This window comes from Microtus oregoni, unplaced genomic scaffold, assembly GCF_018167655.1.
Source record: "Microtus oregoni isolate MIOR12 unplaced genomic scaffold, Mior012 000002F_ref0000024, whole genome shotgun sequence".
Lineage (NCBI taxonomy): Eukaryota > Metazoa > Chordata > Mammalia > Rodentia > Cricetidae > Microtus > Microtus oregoni.
In genome coordinates this window covers 59,336,136-59,349,042 of record NW_024543061.1, presented here as the reverse complement: position 1 = coordinate 59,349,042, position 12,907 = coordinate 59,336,136, and the positions used below count along the sequence as shown (strand labels likewise).

Genomic DNA, 12,907 nt, shown 5'->3' with positions numbered 1-12,907 from the left:
CTCAGGTCTTCAGGCTTGGCAGTGGGCCCCTCTGCTTACTGGGCTGTGCCACTAGCCCTGTTATATTTTATTGATTTTTTTTTTTAGTGTGTAAATTTCTAACACAGTTCTAGTTATATACTTAAATTGTTTTTATTATAAATAAGGGCTTTCTATCTGTTATGTGAATATATCTTTTTTTTTTTTTTTTTTTTTTGGTTTTTCGAGACTGGGTTTCTCCGTAGCTTTTGGTTCCTGTCCTGGAACTAGCTCTTGTAGACCAGGCTGGCCTCGAACTCACAGAGATCCGCCTGCCTCTGCCTCCCGAGTGCTGGGATTAAAGGCGTGCGCCACCACCGCCCGGCTGTGAATATATCTTAATAACAGTAAATGTCAACCTCCCAGAGGCATTCTTAACTTGTGTATTTTAAAGAGGAAAGCCTGTAACAGAACCCAGAGCTCTACAATGAGCAAATAGATGAATTAATGAACTCTTCCTATGAGCTCCACATTGTTTTGAGCTCCAGTTTTGTTCCAGGTTCTGTACTTACATTGTCTTAGCTTTCCCCAGACACGGTGCCCTCTGTTGTGTTGTCTTCTCTGAGACACTTCACATGGGCTGCTCTCAGGCTGTCTCTTCACCCATTCTTTGAAATGTTTTGGAGCTCACCTTCATGGCTGCACTTATACAGTGTCCATTACTTTGACGTGAGAGATAAGTGAGGTTTAAGTCTCAGATCTGTTTACTTTTCCTACATGTAAGGCCATGTAAGTTAGGACTCATGTATAGTGATGGAAACACCAGAAATGAGGTTTGGATTGCAGAGCACAGGGTTGGCCAGGCTGGGTGGTGCTAGTGTCACAGACAGACATGGAAATGTTCTTTTTCAGAGGAGCTCTATGGGGACTTCGAAGACCTAGAAACAGGGGACGTGCACAAGGGAAAACCAGGTCCGGATACTCAGGTATGGCTTTGATGTAGCTCTGCCAGCTTGATCCGGTCAGTGTGTCTTATGGGGTCTGCTTTGGGCAATGTAGATCTTGACTTCCCTGTCATGGATAGAGAGCTTCCTAGAGAGTGGCAGCAGATGAGCAACAGTTCATTTGTACAGCGTATGGATGCTGCCACTGTCCAGCCCTCCTCCTTGCTGTCGTCATCTGTCAACTTCATGCTTTTTATTTGTCTTTCTTTTGCCAACATTCAATGATAAAGGCACAATTAAAAAAAAAAAGTTCCTTGTTCTTGCAGATAGTAGTTTGAACAGTGTCTTGGAGCATCTAGCTGGGAGACACTTCTCTCATGCAATTTGCCACACCAGATCAGCGCCAAAGTCTGTTTGGTCATGATAGTCATATCAAAGAATTTGTAAGCTCAAACACTATAAAAATCTGCTTTGTTTGTTTAAAGAAAGTTCTCCCTAAGCTTCTCAATACTTTTTAATCTGGAAATTTAAGAGTGAAGATACAGAAGAAGACATTAAGGAAGAAAATGACCCAGATGAGGAGGAAAGTGCCAAGAAAAAGCACCTGAATAAGAAGAGGAAGTTGAAGGAGCTGTTTGATGCGGAGTACGATGGGGGAGAAAGCACATATTTCGATGATCTTAAGGGTGAAATGCAGAGACAAGCCCAGGTAAGAAAGCAGGCAGTCCTTGACTGCCTGCCAAGGCAGCGCCACCTACTGGCCTGCCCCTCGTTTTCCTTTGACTTTGAGCCCAGGTTGGAATTGTGTGATGGGATTCTTCAGACCTTGATTGCCTTCTCTTCTCATCAGCACTACCTTGTACCAAGCCCCACATACTTGGCAAGCAGTGATGACTGAGACATGGTCCCTGCTTCCAAGGAACTCATGCCATTGAGGCAGGATAGAAAAGTTAAGGGAACGTGAGAAGAGAGGTACTTATTCTGGGATCTAGTTTATATTTTGTATGAGAGTCAAGAAACACCAACACAGTTGAAAAATCAGAACCGCCTACAAAGATAACACTTCAAGAATGTTAAAAATCCTCAAACTACAATTTTTTTTCAGGCCAAATTGTTTGTGGCCTTGGATTTAAACATTTTAGCACTCCTCTCTGAACTCATTTCTAAATCTAAACAGTGCATCACATAAAAACCACCTAAAATTTCATTTACAAAGGAAAATTGTTTTTCTGTGTATGTGTGTGTGAATGCATGCCTCTGAGCATCTGTGTAGCTGAAAGAGCATATCTGCCATGCTCTGTTGCTGTCTACTGTCGTCCTTTGAGACAGATTTCCTGCTGAACCCTGCTGGAGCACTGCTGGTAGACCCCCAAGTCCCCCATTTCCACCTACCACAGAGCTGAGGTTGTAGGCATGCATAGCCATGCCTACTTTTTATGTGTGTTCTGGGGGTCCAAACTAGGTCCTCATGCCTGCACATAGCAAGCATTCTTACTCACTGAGCCATCTCCCCAGCCCACTAAAGAAGGCACTTTAAGATGAGTAAATAAACCAGCTTATATATATTTCACTTAAATAAACTTTAGTTTTTAAGCTTAATACCTTGTAAATTACATACTTTAAAAAAAATATATAGCTTACAAAGATGCAGAAAGTTACCTCTCATTATAAGGACAGCTAAGGAAGAGTCACTCTGAAGAAGTCCACACCTTGACTTGTAGCTGCACACTGCCCGTCCCTCTTCTTACCTGGCAAGCTGTAACTTAGCCTCTCTCCAATTGCCCTGAAGTTCCTAAGGGTCTGGTTTACCTGAGTGGAGATTCCTAAAGGCTGCTGGTAGTGGTGCTGACTGCATCTCTTGGCACTGACATATTGATGTACGGAACAAGCCTAGGTTCAAATTCTGATCACTTAATGCTTTGAACAAGTAGCTGAATGGTTTGTTTGACTTATGTGCACAAAGTTCTTTCTGGGGGAGTTTTGACACATCTTGGTTGTTCAGATGGGTATTACATGTCAAGGCGGATGCAGATGGGAGAGGAGTGCATGCAGAAGGAGAAGTGGGGGTGCTCCTGCTTATGGCCGTGGTGGGCAGTGATTTCACCAGAAGCAGACACAAAGGACACAAAACTGTGCACAGTTGATGGAGTGTTTGAGTCACACTTTGTTGGTGGAAGCACTGAGAATTCCTTTGAACTTGAAAATGTGGTTGGCAAGCTTTGCTTGTCTAGACCTTCATCTGGTCAGAGAAAGTGTCTCTGCCTCTCACTTCAGCACATCCTAAGATTGGAAGGGTAGAGACTCCAGTGTGAAGAAGTGTCTCCTGGTAGTCATAAATTAGTGGTTTCCAGTCTGTATTGACTTTTTACAGGAGTGACTAAACAATACAGAGATAATCTTTGTAGTCTCTAGTTCAAGCCATTTGCAATTTAAATTTTTTTTGTTTTTCAAGTTTACTAAGAATATAGTGTTCTGCCTGCATGTGTGCCTGCAGGCCAGAAGAGGGCGCCAGATCTCATTACAGATGGTTGTGAGCCACGATGTGGTTTCTGGGAACTGGACTCAGTACCTCTGGAAGAGCAGCCAGTGTTCTTACCCACTGAGCCATCTCTCTAGCCCCAGAATTTAAAACCTTGTGGGCAGTTATACAGAACTTCATGTTTTCCTGAGTGGTGTGGGGCTTAGGGAAGGCTTTAGGCAGAAAAAGACAGTCATGATCTCTCCCTTGTGAAGGGATGCAGGGAGTAAGGTAGTTCAGTTTGGGTGGAGATGGCAGTGTAGGTGAGGTCTAGATGTAATTTTTTCCAAAGGATGGATCGGTAGGTTTTCTGGTGGACTGTATGTAGGAGTAGAGAGTGAGTGGAAGCTCACCTGGAAATTCCTGAACAGGTCAGTTTTCACGGTAAGGTAGGAAGCCTCTAGGTAGTGTAGCTTTGATAACTGGTTAGGTTAGTGATGATGCTCACACAAACAGTGTTAAGTTCAATCAGGGCCTTGACACGCAGGACTCAAGCTCCTTCAAGCCATAAGGTAGCTAGGGAAATTAGCACAGAGAGGGAGAACAATTGAGTGGAGAGATGGGGCATAGGCTGAAGAGTGGCCAAGAGACGGAGATTTCAAAGAGCAGGTGTGCCAGAAGCCAACATTTATATACAGAATATACTTCAGTTCTTATTGCTAGGGGCGGAACAACCACTGGATAAGGCATGGCAGAGGTGTGTGGTGACTGGCAAATGCTTTCAAACAATGGTAGGTGAAGGCGGCTACAAGACAAGCAGCTGCTGGTCTGGAGACTGACTCAGAAAACATGGAATTTTGTTCAAAGTGAAGCAGAGAAATGGAGCAATAGTTGGTGAAGAAAGAGGACTCAAAGGATTTTGAAAAAATGAGAAAAAAAAAGTTCTTTTGGGAACCGAAAGTTTGCCCTTGAATAGAGATGTGATTTAATAATCTGTAGACTGTTGCCTCCTGTGCATGCTGGGTCACAGACACCTGCCAATACAAGTGCAGTGTGCAACCTTAATAAACCATGCACTCAGAAGACTGAGGCTTGCCTTGATTACACAGATCTTGTTAAAAAAAAATTATTTTGCCACATTGTTACTTGTCCTTAACCCACAGTGCAGAGTCATAATAAAAGCCTGTGTGGGTACAAACACCAGAACACAGCTGTCTGGAAGCAGAAACAGCTAGAATGAGGATAAGGGAGAATGGATTGGCTGTCCTAAGACTGATGATGAACAAAGTTATATAAAATGATTGCCAGAGAGCCGGGAGAGTTAGAGTATAGCCCAACACCATTTGCTGAGCACCATTCAGAGATCCTTTTGGAGTTAGTGGCTGTGACTTGGAGCAACAGAAAATACAGTTGGAAAATATCTTAAAGTTGTAAATATCTTAGAGTTGAAGAGGGTATGGCTTTTTATTACAATAAAAACCTAAATTGTTGTGTCCATGATTCCTTTGTATTTTTAAAAATTTAATCTTAATGTTGACTAAGAATACTGGTGGTGTGGGTTCATTGTGCTTCTGTTCTGGTCCCTTTTCTCATCTGTAGCTTAACCATGCTGAATTTGAAGACCAAGAAGATGAAACCAGAGTTCAATATGAGGGTTTTCGACCTGGAATGTATGTTCGAATTGAGATTGAAAACATCCCCTGTGAATTCGTGCAGAACTTCGACCCACACTACCCAATTATTCTGGGTGGTTTGGGCAATAGTGAGGGCACTGTGGGATATGTGCAGGTAGGTGCTTTTTGCTGCAGGCTTGGAGACAGGTTATTTGGATGTACACTGTTTTATTGAATGTTTATGTCTCTAGATGCGCCTCAAGAAACATCGCTGGTATAAGAAAATCCTCAAGTCTCGAGATCCAATTATTTTTTCTGTAGGATGGAGGAGGTTTCAGACAATCCCACTGTACTATATTGAAGACCACAATGGCAGACAGAGGCTTCTAAAATACACCCCACAGCACATGCATTGTGGAGCAACTTTCTGGGGTAAATTGTGATTATAATAATATAGGATCAGTTTTTGCCATTTAGGGTTATATATTGCTGTATGTTCTCTGCTTGTCACGAAAGCCCAACTTCAAAGATTTGTTTATTTGAGAAAAGAGGTTGGAGTAAAATGTGTGGACTATTATATTTTCTTTTCTGTTTTCTTTAAGGTCCTATCACCCCACAAGGAACTGGATTTTTGGCAATACAGTCTGTCAGTGGTGCAATGGTAAGTATCAGAGATGCATTCTTTATCAGTCAGTCAAATGAACTAGAGACTGTGAACTGAATTCATGAAGCTAAGTTGAAAATCAACCACTTTTGATATGTTTCTCCTTGCCCTGCGTCTTCCTCAGCCTTTGTCCTCCCTCCCTCTTTCTCCTTCCTTTCTTATTTCTCTACCTTCCTCCTTCCCTCCCTCCCTCCCCGCTTTTCTTTCTAAGAAGGTCTTGATATGTAGCCCAGACTGGCCTAGAACTCGCAAACCTCAGCCATCTGAATGTCGGAATTCCTGGTGTGAATCGCCCTGCCTGACTTTCCTAGGTAGAGTGTGGGAGTCATGAGAGAGGGAGAATCATAATGGCACTGACGTCACTGTATAATTTAGTGCCTTGTTTGAGCTTACTTAAAAAGTCTATAATTGTGTTCACTGGATACTAATTATTACAGCACGTTTTATGAATCCATTGTAACCCTTTAAGCATGGTGCTGTCCCTTAGTAGTGATATGGACAAACTGTGTTCACAGTTGTCTTTGACTGGGCAGAAAACAAGCTTCATTTATTGGCTCTACATAACATCTGAGAAAAAAAGAGTAATAAATAGGCAGTCTACCTAGAGGTCCAAAATCTCATTTTTAAATGTTGCAACTGAATTTGCCTTTTCCTTTTCTGAGTTGATTGTTGTTGTGAAACCGTTACTTTGAAATCACTCTCAGGAGCATATTCAAGGTAGCAGCAGTGACTTAGCATCCTTAAAATCCTGGTTTACAGCCAGGGAGGTGGAGGCAGCATTCTAGGACATCCTGTGCCACAGAGTTGGTGAGCCCAGGCGCATTAGACTGTTTCTGCAGCAAACAAAACTATAAATAAGTACCTACTAAGAAAAGAAATGAAATTCTGTCTTTGTAGCTGTTTATGTGAATGAAAATTTGGTATTATTACATCAGATAAATGTAATTTTTCTTTTTATATTATTATTTTCAAATTTTTGTTCTTTTTAGCCTGACTTTCGGATTGCTGCGACTGGAGTTGTCCTTGACCTGGATAAATCCATAAAAATTGTGAAGAAATTAAAGCTAACTGGTTTTCCTTTTAAAATATTCAAGAATACTTCATTTATTAAGGTCTGTATATCCTTTAACAAGTTATATATTGTTAAAGAAAGAGTAGAATGTTCTTTTATTACCTAGAATATTTAGAGCTAGCAGTATTTCCAATGTGGTTTTTCTTCTCAGGTTTTGAGATAATTTTATGTTTGTAATGGGCTATCTTTGGGCTAGAAACTGAAGTCTTGCTACAAGTTCGTCTGTGGGTCCTACACATCATCCACAAGCATGAAGGTCCTGTTAGACAGCGTCTAGATGTGCGTTTGTTTTGACTGGGAGTCATGAAGTGGGGTTAGATAGCTGATTTTCCTGTACTTTAAAGTGCAAGTTTAGAGTTTTTAGGAAACTGTTTGAAATCTTGACTTGATTTGTACTGCACTTAAAGTCAGGAATACTTAGTAACTATAGCTGTGAAACTATCCCAGAACCAACACAGACTCATTTATTACTTTAAAGCTGAGGGGAAAGAAAATATTACATTTGTCTGATTGTTGAGTAGAAAGTGCAAAGCAGTTTGCAGCAAACGGCAAGATTTCAGCAGACTGTGCACTTAGCTTCACAGGGTCAGAGAGGGCAGGTGGGAAGTTTCATTGGGAATAAGATCGTGAGGGCAGGCGGTGAGCTCAGTGCTTGTACAGAGGTAGAGTGCCTGTGAAGCCTGCACAGAAGAGGATGCTGAGGCTGGCTAGGCCACTTCACACCCATAAATACCTCTTTGCTCTTGTAGAGTTTATTTTCGTGAAAATAAAGTTGAGTAGCATACTTTTTGATGTTAGTAATTTCACGTTTAGTGAATTGATTTTTGTTTTTTAACCAGTGATATAAATGGTAATGTATATATGTGTTTTTATTTTGTTGCATTTAGGGAATGTTTAACTCTGCCTTGGAAGTAGCCAAATTTGAAGGTGCGGTCATTCGAACTGTCAGTGGAATAAGGGGACAAATCAAGAAAGCGCTCCGGGCTCCAGAAGGGGCATTCAGGGCCAGCTTTGAGGACAAGTTGCTAATGAGTGGTAAGACCTCTTTGTCCCCTGTGCTGAGGACACTGTTGTTTGTTACTGGTTTGTTAATGACTCTCGCTGGTATTGATTAGAAGGAGTTTTGATCTCCAGGCCTGTCAGCTCCAGCCCTGTCCAATTGGAGTATCCACACTGTGTTTGTACTTGCTGGGCTCACACCCACAGCCTTGTGGTAGTTAGCAGGAGTTTAATTGGCTAAGTTCTTTTTCCAATACTGTTTAATCAGGTAGAGATGTTGGGGCGACTTGGGGTGTGCACATGTATGTGTATCACTCAAGATGGATACAGACCTTTGGAAACTTCTTCTAGATATTGTTTTCATGCGGACTTGGTATCCTGTCTCCATCCCGGCCTTCTATAACCCTGTAACATCTTTGCTGAAACCCGTGGGTGAGAAAGACACCTGGTCAGGGATGCGGACAACATATCAGCTGAGGCTTGCCCATGGCATCAAACTGAAGCCAAACAAGGACTCACTCTATAAGGTAAGGAAGGGCCTGTGTGTCTGTGTTCTAGCAGCATCACTCAGGGGCTTTATTTGTACTATTTTAGTTCTTATGGCACCAGAGATCAAACCAAATACCAACCCTGTAATGTCCTATTTATATGACTTGTATTTTCAATTATAAAGTCAGGTGCTGAATCTGATTTAAACAATTATATATTTGTTTGCTGTTTTGGGGGAAGAACACAGAAAAATGGTGCCAGTGGTTTTCTCAGAATTGGAAATGAAATTAAAATATTTTGTAAAATTGTAATGTTCTATTTAAGAATTAATGACATTGTGAGGTGCGTGTGGATTTGCGTGGGTGAAGCAGATGAACATTTTACCATTTCATCCCCGTGCTCAGATACTTTACAAAAATCCCAAACATGAAACACTTGTATGAACCATGGTTCTTGTGTGTATCAGATCTCTTCTGCTCTGGGCATTGTCACACTGGTCCTGCATTTCTGTCATTTTGTATCTTCTCACCCCTGTCTCCCTGTTCTCATCACTCATTTTGTTTCCTTAGGAGAAATGCTTGCTCAGGTGTTTTTCCAATTGTTTTAGATAGGTTGTTTTGGAGGAGCTTCTAGGGGCTGGGGGGCGGGGCCTTCACCCATTGACACTATTATCATTGTTAGATTGAACTGGTTCCTGGCCCTGCTTATTTGTTTTTGTGTGATTTGCTTGTGAGAGCCCTTTTTAAGCCCTGTCCTAACCCCTTTCAGGTAGGCAGCTCACAAATATTCTTTTCCTGTTTAGCGTTTGCTTTTACATTTTGTAGATTGTTCTGTGGTGGGTGCAGAAGCTTTTTACTTTGATGTCATTTCCCTTTGGGGTTTTGTTTCTTTCTGGTGTGACACCCAGAAAAAATATAGGCATTTTTCTCCTGGAAAACATTTAGGGTTTGGGTCTAACATTGAGCCATTTTGAGCTGATTTAGCTGTAGGATTAAAAACTTACTTTTATACTTTCAATGAGATACAGTCAAAACTGTTTTTTGACAAGGTTATCTTGTGTCCTTGCTTGCCTTTGCATAGTTGACCACATGGATCTGGAGTCATTTCTGGGCTCTCCCTCCATACTAATAGTCTGTTTCTATTTTGGTTACTAGAGCCTAGTAATACAAGTTTCTAAAGACTGTTTAATTTATTCTTTGGCAATGCATGTGCATTTATATTACATAAGTTATATAAATATAATTATATGTGTGAGTATATGCTGTAGTTAGAATTTCCTTTGGTCTGCTCCCAGCTCCCAGTAAAGACACGAAGACTTAGTAATGAAAGCTCAGCCTTAGCTTAGGCTTGTCCCACTAGCTCTTTTAAATTAATTTTCCTGTTTCTAGTCATCAGCGTTTTGCCGCAGTGATTTTTACCTTTCACTCTGTGTGTCCTTTCCTGTTTTCTCCGTGTCTGACTGGATGGACCCTGGTGTCTCGTTTTCTTTCTTCCCTGAGCCTAAATTCCTCCTACTTACTCTCCCTGCCCAGAAGTCCACTGTACCTTCCCTCCCACTGTAGTCCATTCAGCTTTTTATTACACCAGTCAGGTGCCTTAGGCAGGCAAGATAAGACAGCAGCACATCTTTGCATAGTTAAATATTCCACAGCAATATGCGTATATGTATATGTGTATGTCGTGATCATATCCACCCACAGATACCCCCGACCTCTTCCTCCTAGCCCCCACCCCCTTCATGTCCTCTTCTTTATTTTTAAAGAACAGCCTACTGAATTCATGTGGGTCTAGGCTGTCCTCTGCCATTGACTGTACCCCCAAAACAACTACTTTCTCTCTCTAGTAGCCACCAAATGTCAGTAGCTCCTCAGCTACAGGTGGGGCCTCTTATCCCATCCTGTCCTGTTTACCCCTTTTTGGAGAAGGCTTATCCAAGTTCTTTAAATGTGAAAGTTTGAGTCTGTAACCAGGGTTCTGAAAGACACTGTGGGTGATATCTTAGAGAAATAGAAGCCCAGCAGAGATGTTCCCTGCACACTGCCTCTCACCTTTGGCGTGGCTCCTGCAGAACTCTGTTTACAGTAATCTCTGGAGTGGTTAAATATCCAGGTCAGAATATTTCATTTGAGCATAGAATTCAGTGTCTAGATTGTGCCTTGTGTGCTGTCTACTGTCCTTCTGTCAGAATTAAGTTCAACTTTGACTGATGAGGAAGAGAAGTTGACAGTCGCAATGAGATCTAGACTCTCCTTGTTATGCTAGAGAACCACCCCAGATTCCCAAAGAGAAAACCCAAGTTCTCTGCTGAGATACTTTGAATCTCTTATGTTCTGTTGAAGACCCGTAGCTCTGCTCTGTTCAAGTAGGCCTGTTGGCTTTCAGGAGACCTGTGGCTGTGATGTGTGTACTCTGTTTGCCTAGCTGTGTAGACGCCTGTTGAAGCTGTCCACATTGGATGGGTGATTGAATCCTGGTTTCTGGTAGTCAGCAGATGGTAATGTGGCTAGTTTGTAGAAAAGATCTTAGATACAGTTTTAAGTACGTATAAGTTACACTTTTTTTATATATAAGTTAGTCTCAGTTTTATTTTTTCCTTTTCAGCCAATCCTGAGACAAAAGAAACATTTTAATTCACTGCACATTCCGAAAGCCTTGCAGAAGGCTCTGCCATTTAAGAACAAGCCCAAGATCCAAGCAAAGGCAGGCAAAGTGCCAAGGGACAAGCAGAGACCGGCTGTCATACGTGAACCTCACGAGAGGAAGGTACTGTCAGAGAGGGACTTATTTCTCATTGTGCTTAGATATGAAAGTAGTGCTTTGGGCAGTACGCTTGTCATTTCCACTGTGTTCTGAGTCTTCACTGGGAAAGCATAAGGGCCAGACTGATGCAAGGCCCCTGACCTGGAAATTGGGGGGGAAACCCAGAGGCTGTTTGACATCCTTGGTTAGTCATATTCCGCCTATATTTGAATAGGGACACCTGTCTGGTGAACCACTCAGCAGCTAGCTGCATATGATTCCATACAGTGGTAAATGTGGATTGTTTTATCATATTGGTTGTATCAAATGCATACAAACCTACATCCCCATGCAAGTCATGATGAATTTTCACTCCGTTTCCATTTGAGATTGAATCTCATTTGATACCAGCAGTCGGTATGGAGGTCCTGATCATGTAGGTGACAGGCAGGCTTCGGCTGGCTTGTGCTCACCATCTTTTGTCTTGTTAGGTCCTGGCTCTGCTGGGTGCTCTGAGCACAGTACACAACCATAAAATGAAAAACGCCAAAGAACAGAGAAGCTTGCAGAACAAGGAGCACGTGAAGATGAAGCAGAAGGAGGAAGAGGAAAAGCTGAGGCGGCTGAAGGACCTGAGGAAGAAGTTCTTCTCGATCCAGGGTCAGAAGGAGAAACGGAGTCAGAAGTCCAGTCTGAAAGGAGCTAGAGCTAAGGAGAGCTGAAGTGTCTCCATAACGGAGGGGCTGTCCTCTAGAGCGGCAGCCTTGGTGACTTCAGTGCTTAGGACACATCAGGGTGTGAGCCCGGGAGACTGAGATGTGTCCTCCTGACTCTGCCTTCAACAGGAACTGTAGTAGAACCTGCCGGTGGGTGTGTGCTTGTTCCCAGTGTCCGGTGAGACGGCACCACATCAGGGGAACCGAGGGCTCGTGAATTAGCTCACTGCTTCTCCCTGTCTCGGTTTATTTTGTGATATAAAAGTATTAAACTATTTTCCCATTAACTCTGGCCAAGTGATTTATTTGAAGGCAGTATATGACAGTTTGCTAGAAATAACTGAGAAATAACTGCTTACTCTGCTGTCTGCATGGGGGTCCCGGGGGGAAAATAGTAACTCAAGCTTTTGGATTCTGTGTGAAAAGTGCATTGTTCTAAGCAATCTTTTCTTAATTTTTGAAAAACTTTTATTACTGTTCCTAGTGGATAGTAATAAAAATTTCATGTTTTATTTCATTGGTTAGTATAGTAGCTAGGTAAAGTAAGTACTTTTGGTTTTGGTTTTGATGTTTTTGAGCTAGGGTCTCTCTGTGTAGCTCTGGCTATCCTGGAACTTACTTTGTAAACCAAGCTGGCCTTTAACTCACAGAGATCCACTGCCTGCATCTGCATCCTGAGAGCTGGAATTAAAGGTACGCTCCGAGCATCATGCTTTTAAAATGCTTTAAGCCAGGGGATTGTGCACCTGGCTTAGATGATCCTCATGCGTTACACGTGACTATATTTGTTTTATTTTTTTAAGATAAATTTATTTTACACCCCTGCTGAAGTTTCCCCTCCCTCCTCCTAGTCCCTCACTCCATTCCCCCTCTGTTCCCACCCCTTAATCCTCTTCTCCTCCATTTCTCTTCAGGAAAGACCAGGTCTTCCATGGGTATCAACAAAGTATGACATATCAAGTTGCATGTATTAAGGCTGAGCAAGGCAACCCAGTATGGGAAGTAGGGTCCCAAAGCCTGTAAGAGTTGGAGACAGCTAACTGTTCGCACTGTTAGGAGTCCCACAAGAGGACCAAGCTACACAACTGTAACATATATGCAGAGGGCCTAGGTCAGCCCCACGCAGGCTCCCTGGTTGTCGCTTCAGTCTCTGTGAGCCCCTAGGAGCCCAGGTTAGTTGGTTCTATGAGTTTTCTTGTGGTGTCCTTGACCCTCTGGCTCCTACAATCCTTTGTCCTCTTCTACAGGATTCCCC

General features: G+C 42.4%; 1 protein-coding gene across 1 annotated transcript in view; it reads left to right on the top strand.

Moving 5' to 3' along the window:
• The window catches only part of Bms1 (BMS1 ribosome biogenesis factor), a 35,326-nt gene extending 23,387 nt beyond the window's left edge, over positions 1–11,939 (top strand). The window contains exons 14-23 of the mRNA XM_041643080.1: positions 871–944; positions 1,435–1,611; positions 4,960–5,148; positions 5,225–5,405; positions 5,576–5,634; positions 6,627–6,749; positions 7,597–7,744; positions 8,060–8,235; positions 10,799–10,960; positions 11,428–11,939. Of these exons, the coding sequence (XP_041499014.1) occupies positions 871–944; positions 1,435–1,611; positions 4,960–5,148; positions 5,225–5,405; positions 5,576–5,634; positions 6,627–6,749; positions 7,597–7,744; positions 8,060–8,235; positions 10,799–10,960; positions 11,428–11,658 (1,520 nt within the window). The 3' untranslated portion in view covers positions 11,659–11,939. The remainder of the gene's footprint in view (positions 1–870; positions 945–1,434; positions 1,612–4,959; positions 5,149–5,224; positions 5,406–5,575; positions 5,635–6,626; positions 6,750–7,596; positions 7,745–8,059; positions 8,236–10,798; positions 10,961–11,427) is intronic.
• The last annotated feature ends 968 nt before the right edge of the window (positions 11,940–12,907 follow it).